The sequence below is a fragment of the Thamnophis elegans genome, chromosome 10 (genome assembly GCF_009769535.1).
Source record: "Thamnophis elegans isolate rThaEle1 chromosome 10, rThaEle1.pri, whole genome shotgun sequence".
NCBI classification, from domain to species: Eukaryota; Metazoa; Chordata; class Lepidosauria; order Squamata; family Colubridae; genus Thamnophis; species Thamnophis elegans.
The window spans coordinates 65,011,832-65,025,489 of record NC_045550.1 but is presented as its reverse complement, the minus strand read 5'-3'; the positions used below and the strand labels follow the sequence as shown (position 1 = coordinate 65,025,489).

The following is a 13,658-nucleotide window of genomic DNA, read 5'->3' as shown; positions in this document are numbered from 1 at the left end:
TTACAGCAGCGCGGAAGGATTGGAGGGTGGTGAGGGTCCGAATCTCCACGGGGAGTTCGTTCCAAAGGGACGGAGCAGCCACCGAGAAGGCCCTCCTCCGGGTAGTTGCCAGTTTGCACTGGCTAGAAGATGGGATTCGGAGGAGGCCTGATGCGATCGAATCGGTCTGGTGGAGGTAATTGGCAGTAGGCGGTCTCTCAAGGCGGTCTCTTATCAGCTTATCTTAGGAGCCAGGCCCCCCCATGCCCTGACACCAGTGGTACGCTGCAACGGGGTTCACCTCAGGCACGTGCGCAGCACAAACGTGCATACACTACCACCCTGTGACACCCCAGCTGCTTGGCAGAGGTCGCGCAGGTGCCGTACGCTGTGCGCACATACGCAATTGGCCCGGTTGCCTTAAAAACAGGTAAAGGACGCAGGTGGGGGGGTGAGCCCATCGGAACAGCATTCCGGTACGGTGGCCGCTGCTCCCAGCTGCCACCGGTACGCACGTACCGGGCAATACCGCCCGGAACTCACCACTGCCTGACACCTGTTGTGACACTGCCCAATTTCTGAGGCTGCTTGCAGCTGCTCGCAGCCAGAAACTGCATGGATTGTCACACCAGCACCGCTGTTCGCAGAACGCTGTGTGCCGCATTGTGTCATTGTGTGCATGAGTGTGCAGCCCCCGCGTGATGTGCCACAGAAGTACTTGGGTAGCAGCACAACAGGTGCCAGGGTATGGGAGACCTGGCTGCAGCGGTCCTAAGGTAAGCAGGTATGGGGTATGTGGGGCAGCTCCACCCTCCCACTATGGCCCTAGCTTGATTTTTATGCATGCGCCTTGCCTCACTTCACTACAACCAGATGGTGGGCAGGGCTTAACTAGTGTTTATTTTGGAGGGTAGGGCTTGTAATAGGCGCAGGTGTGAAAATCGGTCTAGGGCAGTGATGGCAAAACCTTTTGTAAAAGCGTGCCAAATCTTAGAGAGAGCTTGGGAAGAATTCCATGGATGAGGATCCTCAAGGGGAAAACAACTCAAGAAGCTTGGGAAATTTTGAAAAGAGGGGTTACAAAAGCCCAGCCTAGCACAATACCAATGAAGAAGAAAAATAACAGCTCCCAAAAGAAACCAGCATGGCTGCATAAAGAACTCTCTGACAAATTGAAAGACAAAAAAAGATAAGTAAAAAAGTGGAAAGAGGGGGACATAACTAAGGCAGAATATCAGCAAATAGCCCGAGCCTGCAAAGATGAAGTGAGGAAAGTTAAGGCTCACAACGAAGAAAGGCTTGCCACAAAAGTAAAAAATAACAAAAAAAAGTTTTTAACATGTAATATGTTAAAAACAAGAAAAAAAGTTAAGGAAACAATTGGTCCATTGCTGGGAGAAAGTGGCAAGAAGGTGACAAGCAACAGGGAGAAAGCAGAACTATTTAACTCATGTTTTGCATCTGTCTTTACACAAAGGGATAAAACAGTCCAACCTATCAAAAACAGCACCACAAAAATCAGATTAGGAACACAAGTTGAAATAGTGAAGAAAATGGTAAGTGAGCACCTGTCTACCCTAGACGAGTTCAAATCACCAGGACCGGATGGATTACACCCCTGGGTCCTGAAGAAACTGGCAGACGAGACTTTAGAACCACTGAACTATATCTTTCAAAGATCCTGGAGCACTGGGGAACTACCAGAGGACTGGAAAAGAGCTGATGTGGTTCCCATCTTCAGAAAAGGGAAAAAAACAGATCCAGGAAACTACAGACCTATCAGCCTGACCTCAATACCAGGAAAGATTCTGGAAAAGATAATCAAGCAATGAATTAGCGAACACCTAGAAGTAAACAAAATAATAGCCAAAAGCCGACATGGGTTTCTCAAAAACAGATCATGCCAGACTAATTGCATTTTTTGACAAAGTGACAAAATTAGTGGACCAGAGGAATGGTTAGTTTACTTGGACTTCAGTAAGGCATTTGATAAGGTGGACCATAACCTACTACTAGATAAAGTAGAAGAATGTGGGTTGGACAGCATCACCACCAGATGGATTCGTAACTGGCCGACCAACCGCACTCAACGTGTAGTCCTCAATGGAACTGCACCTACATGGAGAGAAGTATGCAGTGGAGAACCCCAAGGCTCTGTTTTAGGCCCAGTACTCTTCAACATCTTCATCAATGATTTGGATGAGGGAATAAATGGGGAACTCATCAAATGTGCAGATGACACCAAGCTGGCAGGAATAGCCAACACTCCAGAAGACAGGCTTAAGATACAGAAGGATCTTGACAAACTTGAACTTTGGGCCCTATCTAAGAAAATGAAATTCGATGGTGAAGAGTAAGGTTCTACATTTAGGCAAGAAGAACGAAATGCACAGGTACAGTATAGATGGTACCTTGCTCAATAGTAGTATTGAGAGGGATCTTGGGGTCCTAGTGGACAACCATTTAAATAGGAGCCAGCCGTGTGCAGCAGCTGCCAAAAAAGCCAACACAGTTCTAGGCTGCATCAACAGAGGGATAGAATCAAGATCACATGAAGTGTTAATACCACTTTATAATGCCTTGGTAAGGCCACACTTGGAATACTGCATTCAGTTTGGGTCACCACGATGTAGAAAAGATGTGGAGACTCTAGAAAGAGCACAGAGAAGAGCAACAAAGATGATTAGGGGGACTGGAGGCTAAAACATATGAAGAATGGTTGCAGGAACTGGGTATGTCTAGTTTAATGAAAAGGAGGACTAGGGGAGACATGATAGCAGTCTTCCAATCTCTCAGGAGTTGCCACAAAGAAGAGGGAGTCAAACTATTCTCCAAAGCACCTGAGGGTAGGACAAGAAGCAATGGATGGAAACTAATCAAGGAGAGAAGCAACTTAGAACTGAGGAGAAATTCCCTGACAGTTAGAGCAATTAATCAGTGGAACAACTTGCCTCCAGAAGTTGTGAATGCCCCAACACTGGAAGTCTTTAAGAAGATGTTGGATAGCCATTTGTCTGATACGGCATAGGGTTTCCTGCCTAGGCAGGGGGTTGGACTAGAAGACCTCCAAGGTCCCTTCCAACCCTGCTATTGTATTGTAAAATTCTGTGCACGTGGCCACACCCACAATGCAATGCGCTCTGCCCACCTGTAAATGCATGTACAACCTTTGCCCCGTGCATGGGCACATTCCCCCCCACACACACACAGGGGTTGAGTTTTCTCCCTCCCCAGAATTTGGAGGCTCTCCTGAAGCCTGGGGAGGGCGAAAACAGCTCTCTTCCTTATGGTCTCTCTTCCTTATGGTCTTTAATAAGACCATAAATTGGTCTCCTCAAGATGCCCTTACAGGGCCCTGCATACCAAAACAACTACACACAAAGACATTTCTCCCCCATGCCATCACTCCGCTAAACCTCTACATTCCCAGAGCCCTGTTTTATTCCTAAGGATATTTACCTATGTAGTAAGGCTGTATTACCATGATCCTTTTCCTCTTTCCGATTACCTTCTCCTGTTGATTACCTTAGGACTTATCACTTTGTTGTTTCTATCTGATGATTTATGATTCTATCTTATGACTTACGATTTATCACTTCGTTGTTTGTCTACGTGGCACGACAAAACCGCGGTCCACTAAAGCGCACCCGATTAAAGCGCGTACCTGACGTCATCAGCAGCGCGACAAATACGACCGCGGAGAAAAAAGGGCGCTTTAAAAAGCGCTTTTAAAGCAAGCCGATTCACGTAAAGGTAAGGGTTAGGGTTAGGGTTAGGTTAAGGGTTAGGGTTAGGTTTAGGGTTACGTTAAGCGTTAGGGTTAGGTTTAGGGTTAGGTTAAGGGTTAGCGTTAGGTTAAGGGTTAGGTTTAGGGTTAGGTTTGGGGGGGTTAGGGTAAGGTTTTCGCGTTAATTTTAACTTTACCGCTCACAGCGTGATGTTTTTGTCGGGCTGTGATGACATCAGGTACGCGCTTTCGTCGAGCGCGCTTTAGTCTACCGCGGTTTTGTGGTGGAACCGTTTGTCTATACACTGAGAGACACATTCCTTGTATGTCCAATCACACTTGGACAATAAAAAAAAAACTCTATTTAATGGTTTGGCAATATCCCCCAGGCCAGATTCTGGTTACACCTGGATTGTTACTTAATCCACTCCTGATGTATTTTTTTGTCATGGATTGCACTAGTGAGACTAAAAACATTTTTGTTGTATATGTGATGTACAATGACAAATGTTAGGGATGTAACCTTAGCCTTGGCTTGACAATGTATATAAGCCATGATTGTAACAAATGTATATGCTACTTTAAATGTAAGAGAGAGGTAATTGGATGTTATTGCTTTAAGCAGCCATATAGGGAAGTAGGAAGTAGTACAGAGTTCTCCCTGATGCTCCCTGATGTTTTCTGAGTTTACTGATTCTACTGTTGTTCCTGATAGTTACTGACTGTTACTGTATGTGCTTAGTATTTGGAGAGAAGACCAGGGGTGGGTTTCAACTGGTTCGCGGCGGTCCCCGCGAACCGGTTGGTCGGTGAACCCGGAAGTAAGTAACTTCTGGGAACGGTGAAGGGCCCACCCGCCTGCCAGCGCTCCTTACCGGTCTTTGAAGGCTTCTGCGCTTCCACGCAGGCGCATGGCACATACAGCGCCTGCGCGATTCTCCGTGAGCAGCTGGACGGCACATACAGCGCCTGCGCGAGTCTCCGCGAGCAGCTGGAGCATCGCGCAGGCGCTAAGACGCATGCGTGAACTGCGCCCGTGCACGAGGACGACGCCGGTTGGAACGGGATTAGCGACCCACCACTGGAGAAGACCATGTATTGGATGGTGGCTAGTCTGTATGTTAGTTACTTGTCTACATGGTGAATCGTGAGTTGAGCAACTGTAACTTCAACGTATTGTAAATAGACTGTTTATATACTACAAGACTGCTTATAGTCTGATTTTGAAGACTATCTATTCTATTTCTGTTGCACAAGTAAAAGTATTCTTTGTTTTACCTTCGGTGGCCGTGAGTGACTGTTCAGCGGCTTATTTGTTACTAACTTCCGCGGCACAACTCTAGTCTCCTAACGGGGATAGACTTAACAACAATAAAGCCTATACTATACTCTCCCTGAGGTCTTGCAGGAAGAAACCATAATGGTACCTTCATCTTTATTCCACACTGCAAGGACCCGGAAGATGAAGGCGCTGAAGGTCGCCGCGAAGAAGCCGCGCCAATAGTTGCGGACAGCAAAGAATGTGGAGGTGACTTCGATGCTGAAAAGGACACCTAATGGAGGAGAGAAGAAAGGGAAAAAATGGAAATTGCGGAAGGCATCTAAATTCTAAGCTCCATTTATCCAGGTTGTCAACTCTGAACCTGATTGAGGCCAGTTTGGAGGCCTCAGGTTTCCCACACCACACAGGGAGGGGGGCAGGGGTGGGATACAGCCAGTTCAGACAGGTTCGAACTGGTAGTTACAAAAACCAGCTGGCCATGCCCACCCCTCCCTGCCCCTCTCAGGAGTCTCCATGTGGCATTTTGGATGCCAGGGAAGTGCAGGGCCTGCGCGGAGGCTCTGGGAGGGCAAAAAATGGGCCTTCCAGGAGTTCCAGAAATCCGGAAACAGGCCTATTTCTGGCCTCCGGAGGGCCTCTGAAGCCTGGGGTAGGCCGTTTTCGCCTTCCTGGGGGCTCGAGAAAAGCCTCCAGAGCCTGGGGAGGGCGCAATTCCCCTCCCACCATGGTACAGGAGGCCGAGTAGGCCATGCCTACCATGACTACACCCACCCAGCAACCGGGCAGAGAACCGGTTGCTAAAATTATTGAATCCCACCCCTGGTGATGGTGGTGGTGGAATAGCTAGATGGGGTTTGTAGCCAAAGCAATAAAGTTTTCCACTGGGAACCAAGGACATTCTCACAGGTGGCTGGCCAGGGGAGGAGCGAAGTAACCAAGCAACCAGCCAGCCCCATGATTGGACAATGTGACCAGTGACTTGGAGGAAAGGGGAAATTTTTACTTTTTAATTAGATGGAAGGCGTGGGAATTTCAGAGTCGGTTTTCATCAGTTTGTGCCAATATGATGTAGCCAATAAATTGATCTTTGAGGAATCTTCCTGCCTCAGACTTTTGCGTTCTATGGGTGCATTACTCGGAAAGCTGACATAGGTCTCTTATTCTGTGGGTCAAACATTAACCCTGTGGTAAGATGGCCAATAAATTTTGCCAACAAACATAGAAACGTAACAAACATTAACTCTCCCACTGGTGTTCTTCCTCACTTTTCAAGTTTATCTTTCCTCACTTTTCAAGTTTATCTTTCCTCACTTTTCAAGAATGCAGCCTCCATTCCAATACATAAGTGGTCCTCGACTTATGACCCCCACATTCCCATTGCTAAGTGAGTTTTGCCCCATTTTACAACCTTTCTTGCCACCGTTGTTAAGTAAATCCCCGCTGTTGTTAAGTTAGTAACATGGTTGTAAACTGAATCTGGCTTCCCCATTGGCTTTGCTTGTCAGAAGACCGCAAAAAGGGATCACGTGACCCCAGGACACTGCAACCGCCATAAATATGAGCCAGCCGCCAAGCGTCTGAATTTTGATCACATGACCGTGGGGATCTGTAACAGTTGTAAGTGTGAAAAACGGTCATAAATCACTTTTTAGCGCCATTGTAACTCTGAACCATCACTAAATGAATGGTTGTAAGTTGAGGGCTACCTGTATCACCTTGAAAAAAACACAGTTAGCCAGAATGGACTGGATCAGAGGTACCAACAGAGGTGGTATTCTGCAGGTTCTGACCAGTTCTGGAGAACCGGTAGCGGGAATTTTGAGTAGTTCGGAGAACCGGTAAATAACATCTCTGGCTGGCTGGCCATGCCCCCATCTATTCTCTGCCTCCCAAGTCCCATCTGATCTGGAGGAAATGGGATTTTGCAGTGTCCTTCCCCTGCCACGGCCCCCAAGCCATGTTCACCACGACCACAGAACCGGTAGTAAAAATTTTTGAATCCCTCCAGCATGGCTCTCCAAAATGCTTAAAAATCTGGACCCAAATTGTTGGAAGTGTAAAAAAACACCAGGCACATTTTATCATATGTGGTGGACGTTAATGAGGCAAAAAATATTGGAAAATGATTCAATCATGGTTAGAACAAATGGTGGGAGACCAAATCCTGTTTAAACCCGAAATTTTTCTCCTAGGTATAATACTAGAGGGGTATAAGAAAGATACACTTTATTTAATTATTCATGTACTAACTGCAGCACGCATAACTTATGCACAATATTGGAAAAAAGAAAATACACCATCAGAGCTAGATATAATCAGAAAAGTGTTGGCCTGTGCGGAAGTAGATAGGCTCACTCTTGAACTTAAAAATAAAGAGGAATCAGAATATTTTGAAGTCTGGAACAGATTTTATGACTGGTATAAGACAAGGTGACGAGACTGGAACAAACTGTAAATACTGTGATTGGACAGAAGGATTGATAATGTATTAAGTAGGCTAATTGTCAATGGTTGTGATTAGCTGCATTGTTTTAAGTGTAAAAATAATAAAAATATATTGGGGGGAAAAAACTTTTTTGAATCCCACCACTGGGTGCCAACCACACATCTCAATCATTACAAGATTATGGGTTGAATTGGATGACCTCGGGGGTCTCAAGTTCTGAGAGTGGGGAGGAGAGTTAGAAGTGAAGAAGCTTCTTGGATGAGAAGGGAAACATTTTTAAGAAAAATCAAGGAATTCCAGTTGCTGTTTGGAAAAAAAGTGCTTCTGGGATGCCTTAGATTAATTTAAAGGCCTTGAAAAGTATCTATCTGTTTATTGCGGGAAATTGATGAATAGCCCTCTGTGGCTCCATCCATTCTGCTCTTCAAGAAGGAATGACGCACAAAGGCACAACAGACGACAGCAAAAAGATTACAATGAGCCAGCAAATTAAAAAAAAACCAGAGAGTTGAACTTTAAAGGAATTATTTTTAAGCATCCTCCTTTTCTTTCGAGATCTCAGCTGGGCCCAAGTTGATTGATAGCGTCAATCAAATTTGCAAGGAAGCCTAAATATCAAAAGAAGGAAGGAAGAGACCCCCTGATTCATGGCAAAGCACGTCAACTCCGAGGGGGCCCACAGTTACGGCGTCTAACAACTCCTTCGAAAACGAGTGCTTGCAAATTTGGAGAGTGGATTTGCACAGCAGTGCAATAGGGAAATCAACAAGGAGGTGCGTAACACACCCATGTGTAAGGGTGTATATATATATAGGTAGTCCTTGACTTATGACAATTCATTTAGTGACCGTTCCAAGTTACCACGACACTGAAAAAAGTGACATGACCATTTTTCACACTTACAACATTTGAAGTATCCTCCTGGTCCAAAATTCGGACACTTGGCAACTGCTTCATATTTATGACGGTTTCAGTGTACCCGGGGTCACGTGATCCCCTTTTTACGACCGCCTGACAAGCAAAGTCAATGGGGAAGCCAGATTCACTTAACAACTGTGTTACTAAGTTAACAAGAACAGTGGCAAGAAAGGTTGTAAAATGGAGTAAAACTCATTTAGCGACTGTCTCACTTAGTCACAGAAATGTTGGGCACAACTGTGGCCATAAGCCGAGGACTACTTGTATAGGGTTTCCTGTATGAGCAGGTGATTGGACTAGAATCCAACCCAACAAGAGAGACACAGACTTCAGAGGAAAATTAGAACTGCAGAAAAAACAATTACTGCCAACCTGCCTTCCATTGAGGACCTGCACACTGCACCGGTCAAAAAGAGGATTGTGAAAATATCTACAGACCCCTCGCATCCTGGACATAAATTGTTTCAACTCCTACCCTCAAAACGATGCTATAGGGCACTGCAGACCAAGACAACTAGACACAAGAACAGTTTTTCCCCGAATGCCATCACTCTGCTAAACAAATAACTTCCTCAATACTGTCAAACCATTCACTAAAGCTGCATTACTATTACTTCTCTTCGTTCCTATCACCCATCTCCTCCCACTTAGGACTGCAGGACTGTAACTTTGTTGCTTGTATCCTTATGATTTATATCGATATTGATTGTTTCCTGGTTGCTAATTTGTACCCTATGACTACCATTAAGTGTTGTACCTTATGGTTCTTGACAAATTCATCTTGTCTTTTTATATACATGGAGAGCATCTGCACCAAAGACAAATTCCTTGTGTGTCGAATCACACTTGGCCAATAAAGAATTCTATTCTATTCTATTCTTTCTATCTTATCCTATCCTATTCTTTCCATATTGTATTGTATTATATTGCATTGTATTCTATTCTATTGTGTTCTATTGTATTCTAATTCTATTCTATCCTATCCTATTCTATCCTATCCTATTCTTTCTGTATTGTATTCCATACTAATTCTATCCTTTTCATATCCTATCCTATCCTATCCTTTCCGTATCCTATCCTTTCGTATTCTATTCTATTCTATTCTATTCTATTCTACTCTATTCTATTCTATTCTAACTACACAGCTCACTACAGGCCCTAACTACACAGCTCACATTCATAACTTATTTGGATATAAAGTCATTAATGTACCATCCGCCTCAAAACCGAACAAAGAGTTTAAAATCTCCAAATTCCCTGGAGGCAGAGAGGAAATGTTTCCATGCCATTTGCCCCTAAATTACAGCAAGTCAAAGGCAAATATAAATATGGTTGCACAAAGTGGCCTTTACTGAAAATAGCTTTATTCTGTTGGATGGCAAAGGCGACCCTTCCTCCCTCCCTGCCACCACAGACAATATCCTAGATCCAGATCTAAATATTTTGACAAACACACGAGGCCCGTTTGAAGAATTTGGTTTTTTTTTAAAAAAAAAAACAAAACAAAGACGTTTATTTTCCTCCCAGATTCAATGGGGTGGGCGAGGAAATTATTTATTGGCAACCTTGAACGCTGCTTGAAATCAAAAGCCATGAAGTCCCTCTGCCCCCTCCTTCCATTATCAATGAATGCAACAGCGCAGGGGTGGATTTGAAAAGAGCAACACAATTCATTTCTCCAGCAAGGAATCTGACTTGGCAGAAGCCTGTCCTGGCTCAGTGGTTGTTATCCAGCATCAGAAAAAGGCAGGATAGATGGCATTTCCTATCCCCACCAAGCTTTCTCTGCCCTCTGCAACCCTTTTCCAACCATTTTAAAAAAAATGCAAAGACAATTGCACAGCTTAATAGAGTTGTAAGGGACCTTGTAGGTCATCTAGTCCAACCCCCTGCCCAAGCAGGAGACACTACACCATTTCTGACAGAGGGCAGTCCGGTCTCTTCTTGAAAGCCTCCAGTGATGAAGCTTCTGAAGGCAACTTCCGTTCCATTGGTTGATTGTCCTCACTGTCAGAAAATTCCTCCTCATTTCCAGGTTGAATCTCTCTCCTTGGTCAGTTTCCATCCATTATTCCTCGTCTGAACTTCAGGTGCCTTGGAAAATAGCTTGGCCCCCTCCTCTCTTTGGCAGCCCCTCAAATATTGGAAGACTGCTATCCTGTCTCCCCTGGTCCTTCTCTTCACTAGACTAGCCTTGCCCAGTTCCTGCAACCATTCATCATATGTCTTAGCCTCCAGTCCCCTCATCATCCTGGTTACTCTTCTGTTCTGACCCCCGCTTCTCCACTCGTTAACAGACGACAGGCAGACAAACTTAAAATGAAATAACTTTATCAGCCTCGGCTCACGCTGGCTGCGAGCCCAAAAATAAACATAAATAAAGTCTCTGGCAAGAAGATAACAGGATGCAAAAACAAAAGATCTCTTACAAAGCAAATCACTTCTCCAAGTGTCTCCTTGAATCAGGGTTACAGAAAGCAAATCACTTCTCCAAGTGTCTCTCACAAACAAACCACGACCGATGAACGTTGACTTCTGCAACCAGGGCGTGGCACCATCAGTCCTTTTATCTCTAACGAGCCCCAGCTGCATTGTTATTCCTGCATCCTGACTCAACTCACAGCAAACTTCTGCTGAGTCACAACACTCTTCTATGCACTTTTTCTAAAGTCTCAACAACTTTTTTTCATAGTGTGGTGACCAAAACTGGATGCGGTATTCTAGGTGTGGTTTTACTAGGGCTTTATAGAGTGGTATTAGTACTTCACTTGATTGTGATTGTATCCCTCTGGTTAATGCAATTTAGGATTGCATTGGCTTTTTTGGCTGCCACTGCACACTGCTCACTCATATTTAGCTGGTTGTCCAACATTTTATAAAAGACTTCACAAATAGTCCTACGATGACAATTGTCATCCTTACGATGACAATTACTCCCTTTTTATGACAACCCCCCCAATCCCTTAATTTGGGGCTTGAGCCCAAAACGTCCACTGCAAAGCAAGTAAGTTCTTACGTGAGTTTCGATCCATTTTATGAGCTTTCTTGCCAGGGTTGTTAAGTGAATCACTGCAGTTGGGAAATTAATAATACCTTTGTGAACTGAAATCTGGCTTCCCCATTGACTTTGCATGTCAGGAGGACTGCAAACTGTCATAAATACAAGTCAGTTGCCAAGCAACTGATCACGTGACCATGAGGATGCTATAATGGTCATATGTGTGGAAAAAATGGAAATAAGTCACTTTGAACGGCCACTAAATGAATGGCTGTAAATCAAGGACTACTTGTGCAAGCTTTGGGAATTGTGTACAGAGAGTCCTCAACTTATGACCAAAATTGAGCCCAAAATGTATGTTGTTCAGTCAAACATTTGTTAAATGAATTTTGCCCCATTTAATGACTTCTCTTACCACGGTTGTTAAGTGAATCATTGCAGTTGTTAAGTCAACAACCTGGTTGCTAAGTGAATCTGGCCTCCCCATTGTCAGGAGGTCCCAAAAGGGGATCACAAGACCCCGGGATACTGCAAACCATCATAACTACGAGTCGGTTGCCAAGCACCCAAATTTTGATCACGTGACCATGGGGATGCTACAATGGTCGTAAGTGTGAAAAATGGCCATAAGTCACTTTTTTCTGTGCCGCTGTAACTTTGAACAGTCATTAAATGAACTATTGTAAGTCAAGGACTAAGTATGTCCATTATTGTGGAGAAGTGGAAGTGCCATTAGCTTTGTAAAGTTGTTTCTTCCTAGGAATTCGGGATCTCTCCCCCCCACCCCACTTTCCAATTCTCCTTCTCCTCATATGTGAATGCTCCAATGCTGGAAGTCTTTAAGAAGATGTTGGAGAGCCATTTGTCTGAAACGGTATAGGGTTTCCTGTCTAAGCAGGGGGTTGGACTAGAAGACCTCCAAGGTCCCTTCCAACTCTGTTATTCTATATTCTATATTTATTATAGGGAATTTTTAACATCCTTGTCTCACAATAGCCCTATTTATTTCCTTGCTAAAACAATTTAAAACTAAAACTATTTATTTCCTTGTTAAAACGCAAAATAAACCCTAGGAAAAACAGTTGCCACAAGAAGGATTCAAAGGTCGCTTTAAATGGCCACAGGTTCAAATTCCCAACCCATTCTTGGGTCTTTAAGGGATACATTTACCTCTGGGTGAAAATCTGGTTACAGAATTAAGGATCTGTTTTGAGTTCATAGAAAAGAACATGACTCACTACCAGGAGCTGCATGGGAAGAAGCCACAAAACATATCCTGAGCCACTTTTGAGCACGGGTGCAAAGAAAAAGCCTACAGCACCCGGTATTCCCAGGCGGTCTCCCATCCAAGTACTAACCAGGCCTGACCCTGCTTAGCTTCCGAGATCAGACGGGATCGGGCGCGTTCAGGGTAGTATGGCCGTAGACGGAGAATGGGCTCTTTATTGCTGGTTTTAAGCTGGCGCTGGCCATGCAAATACACTTAATCAACAGCCCAGTTATAAGAGGGACTACAACCTGGACCATCACCCCCTGCCATCAGGAAAACCCACCACTTCTTTCCTTGCTGCTGCCTCTGCCCACGTTTTCTGCCCTTCACTCAGCTACTACAGCATGCCACGCTGCCCTAGAGTCAGATGCAGCTGAGCCTTCCCTGCATGGCAATTTGCAGCAAAAGTTTAGGATAAGCTGGACAAGGGGGCGGGGGGGGGGGAGAAGTAGGGGTAGCAAAAAGCCTACAGCACCCGGTATTCCCAGGCGGTCTCCCATCCAAGTACTAACCAGGCCTGACCCTGCTTAGCTTCCGAGATCAGACGGGATCGGGCGCGTTCAGGGTAGTATGGCCGTAGACGGAGAATGGGCTCTTTATTGCTGGTTTTAAGCTGGCGCTGGCCATGCAAATACACTTAATCAACAGCCCAGTTATAAGAGGGACTACAACCTGGACCATCACCCCCTGCCATCAGGAAAACCCACCACTTCTTTCCTTGCTGCTGCCTCTGCCCACGTTTTCTGCCCTTCACTCAGCTACTACAGCATGCCACGCTGCCCTAGAGTCAGATGCAGCTGAGCCTTCCCTGCATGGCAATTTGCAGCAAAAGTTTAGGATAAGCTGGACAAGGGGGCGGGGGGGGGGGGAGAAGTAGGGGTAGCAAAAAGCCTACAGCACCCGGTATTCCCAGGCGGTCTCCCATCCAAGTACTAACCAGGCCTGACCCTGCTTAGCTTCCGAGATCAGACGGGATCGGGCGCGTTCAGGGTAGTATGGCCGTAGACGATTCAATGGCTCTTTGCTGCTGCTTTTAAG

General features: G+C 45.1%; 1 protein-coding gene and 3 non-coding genes across 4 annotated transcripts in view; all 4 read right to left on the bottom strand.

Annotated features, from left to right (window-relative positions):
• CLCN2 (chloride voltage-gated channel 2) overlaps window positions 1–13,658 on the bottom strand; it is a 95,178-nt gene that overhangs the window by 43,794 nt on the left and 37,726 nt on the right. The window contains 1 exon segment of the mRNA XM_032225127.1: window positions 5,134–5,259. Within this exon segment, the coding sequence (XP_032081018.1) occupies window positions 5,134–5,259 (126 nt within the window).
• LOC116514466 lies at window positions 12,660–12,778 on the bottom strand. The gene has a single exon (XR_004256110.1). It is a non-coding gene; the product is annotated as a 5S ribosomal RNA (ribosomal RNA).
• LOC116514464 lies at window positions 13,084–13,202 on the bottom strand. The gene has a single exon (XR_004256109.1). It is a non-coding gene; the product is annotated as a 5S ribosomal RNA (ribosomal RNA).
• On the bottom strand, window positions 13,509–13,627 carry LOC116514462. Its single transcript, XR_004256107.1, has one exon. It is a non-coding gene; the product is annotated as a 5S ribosomal RNA (ribosomal RNA).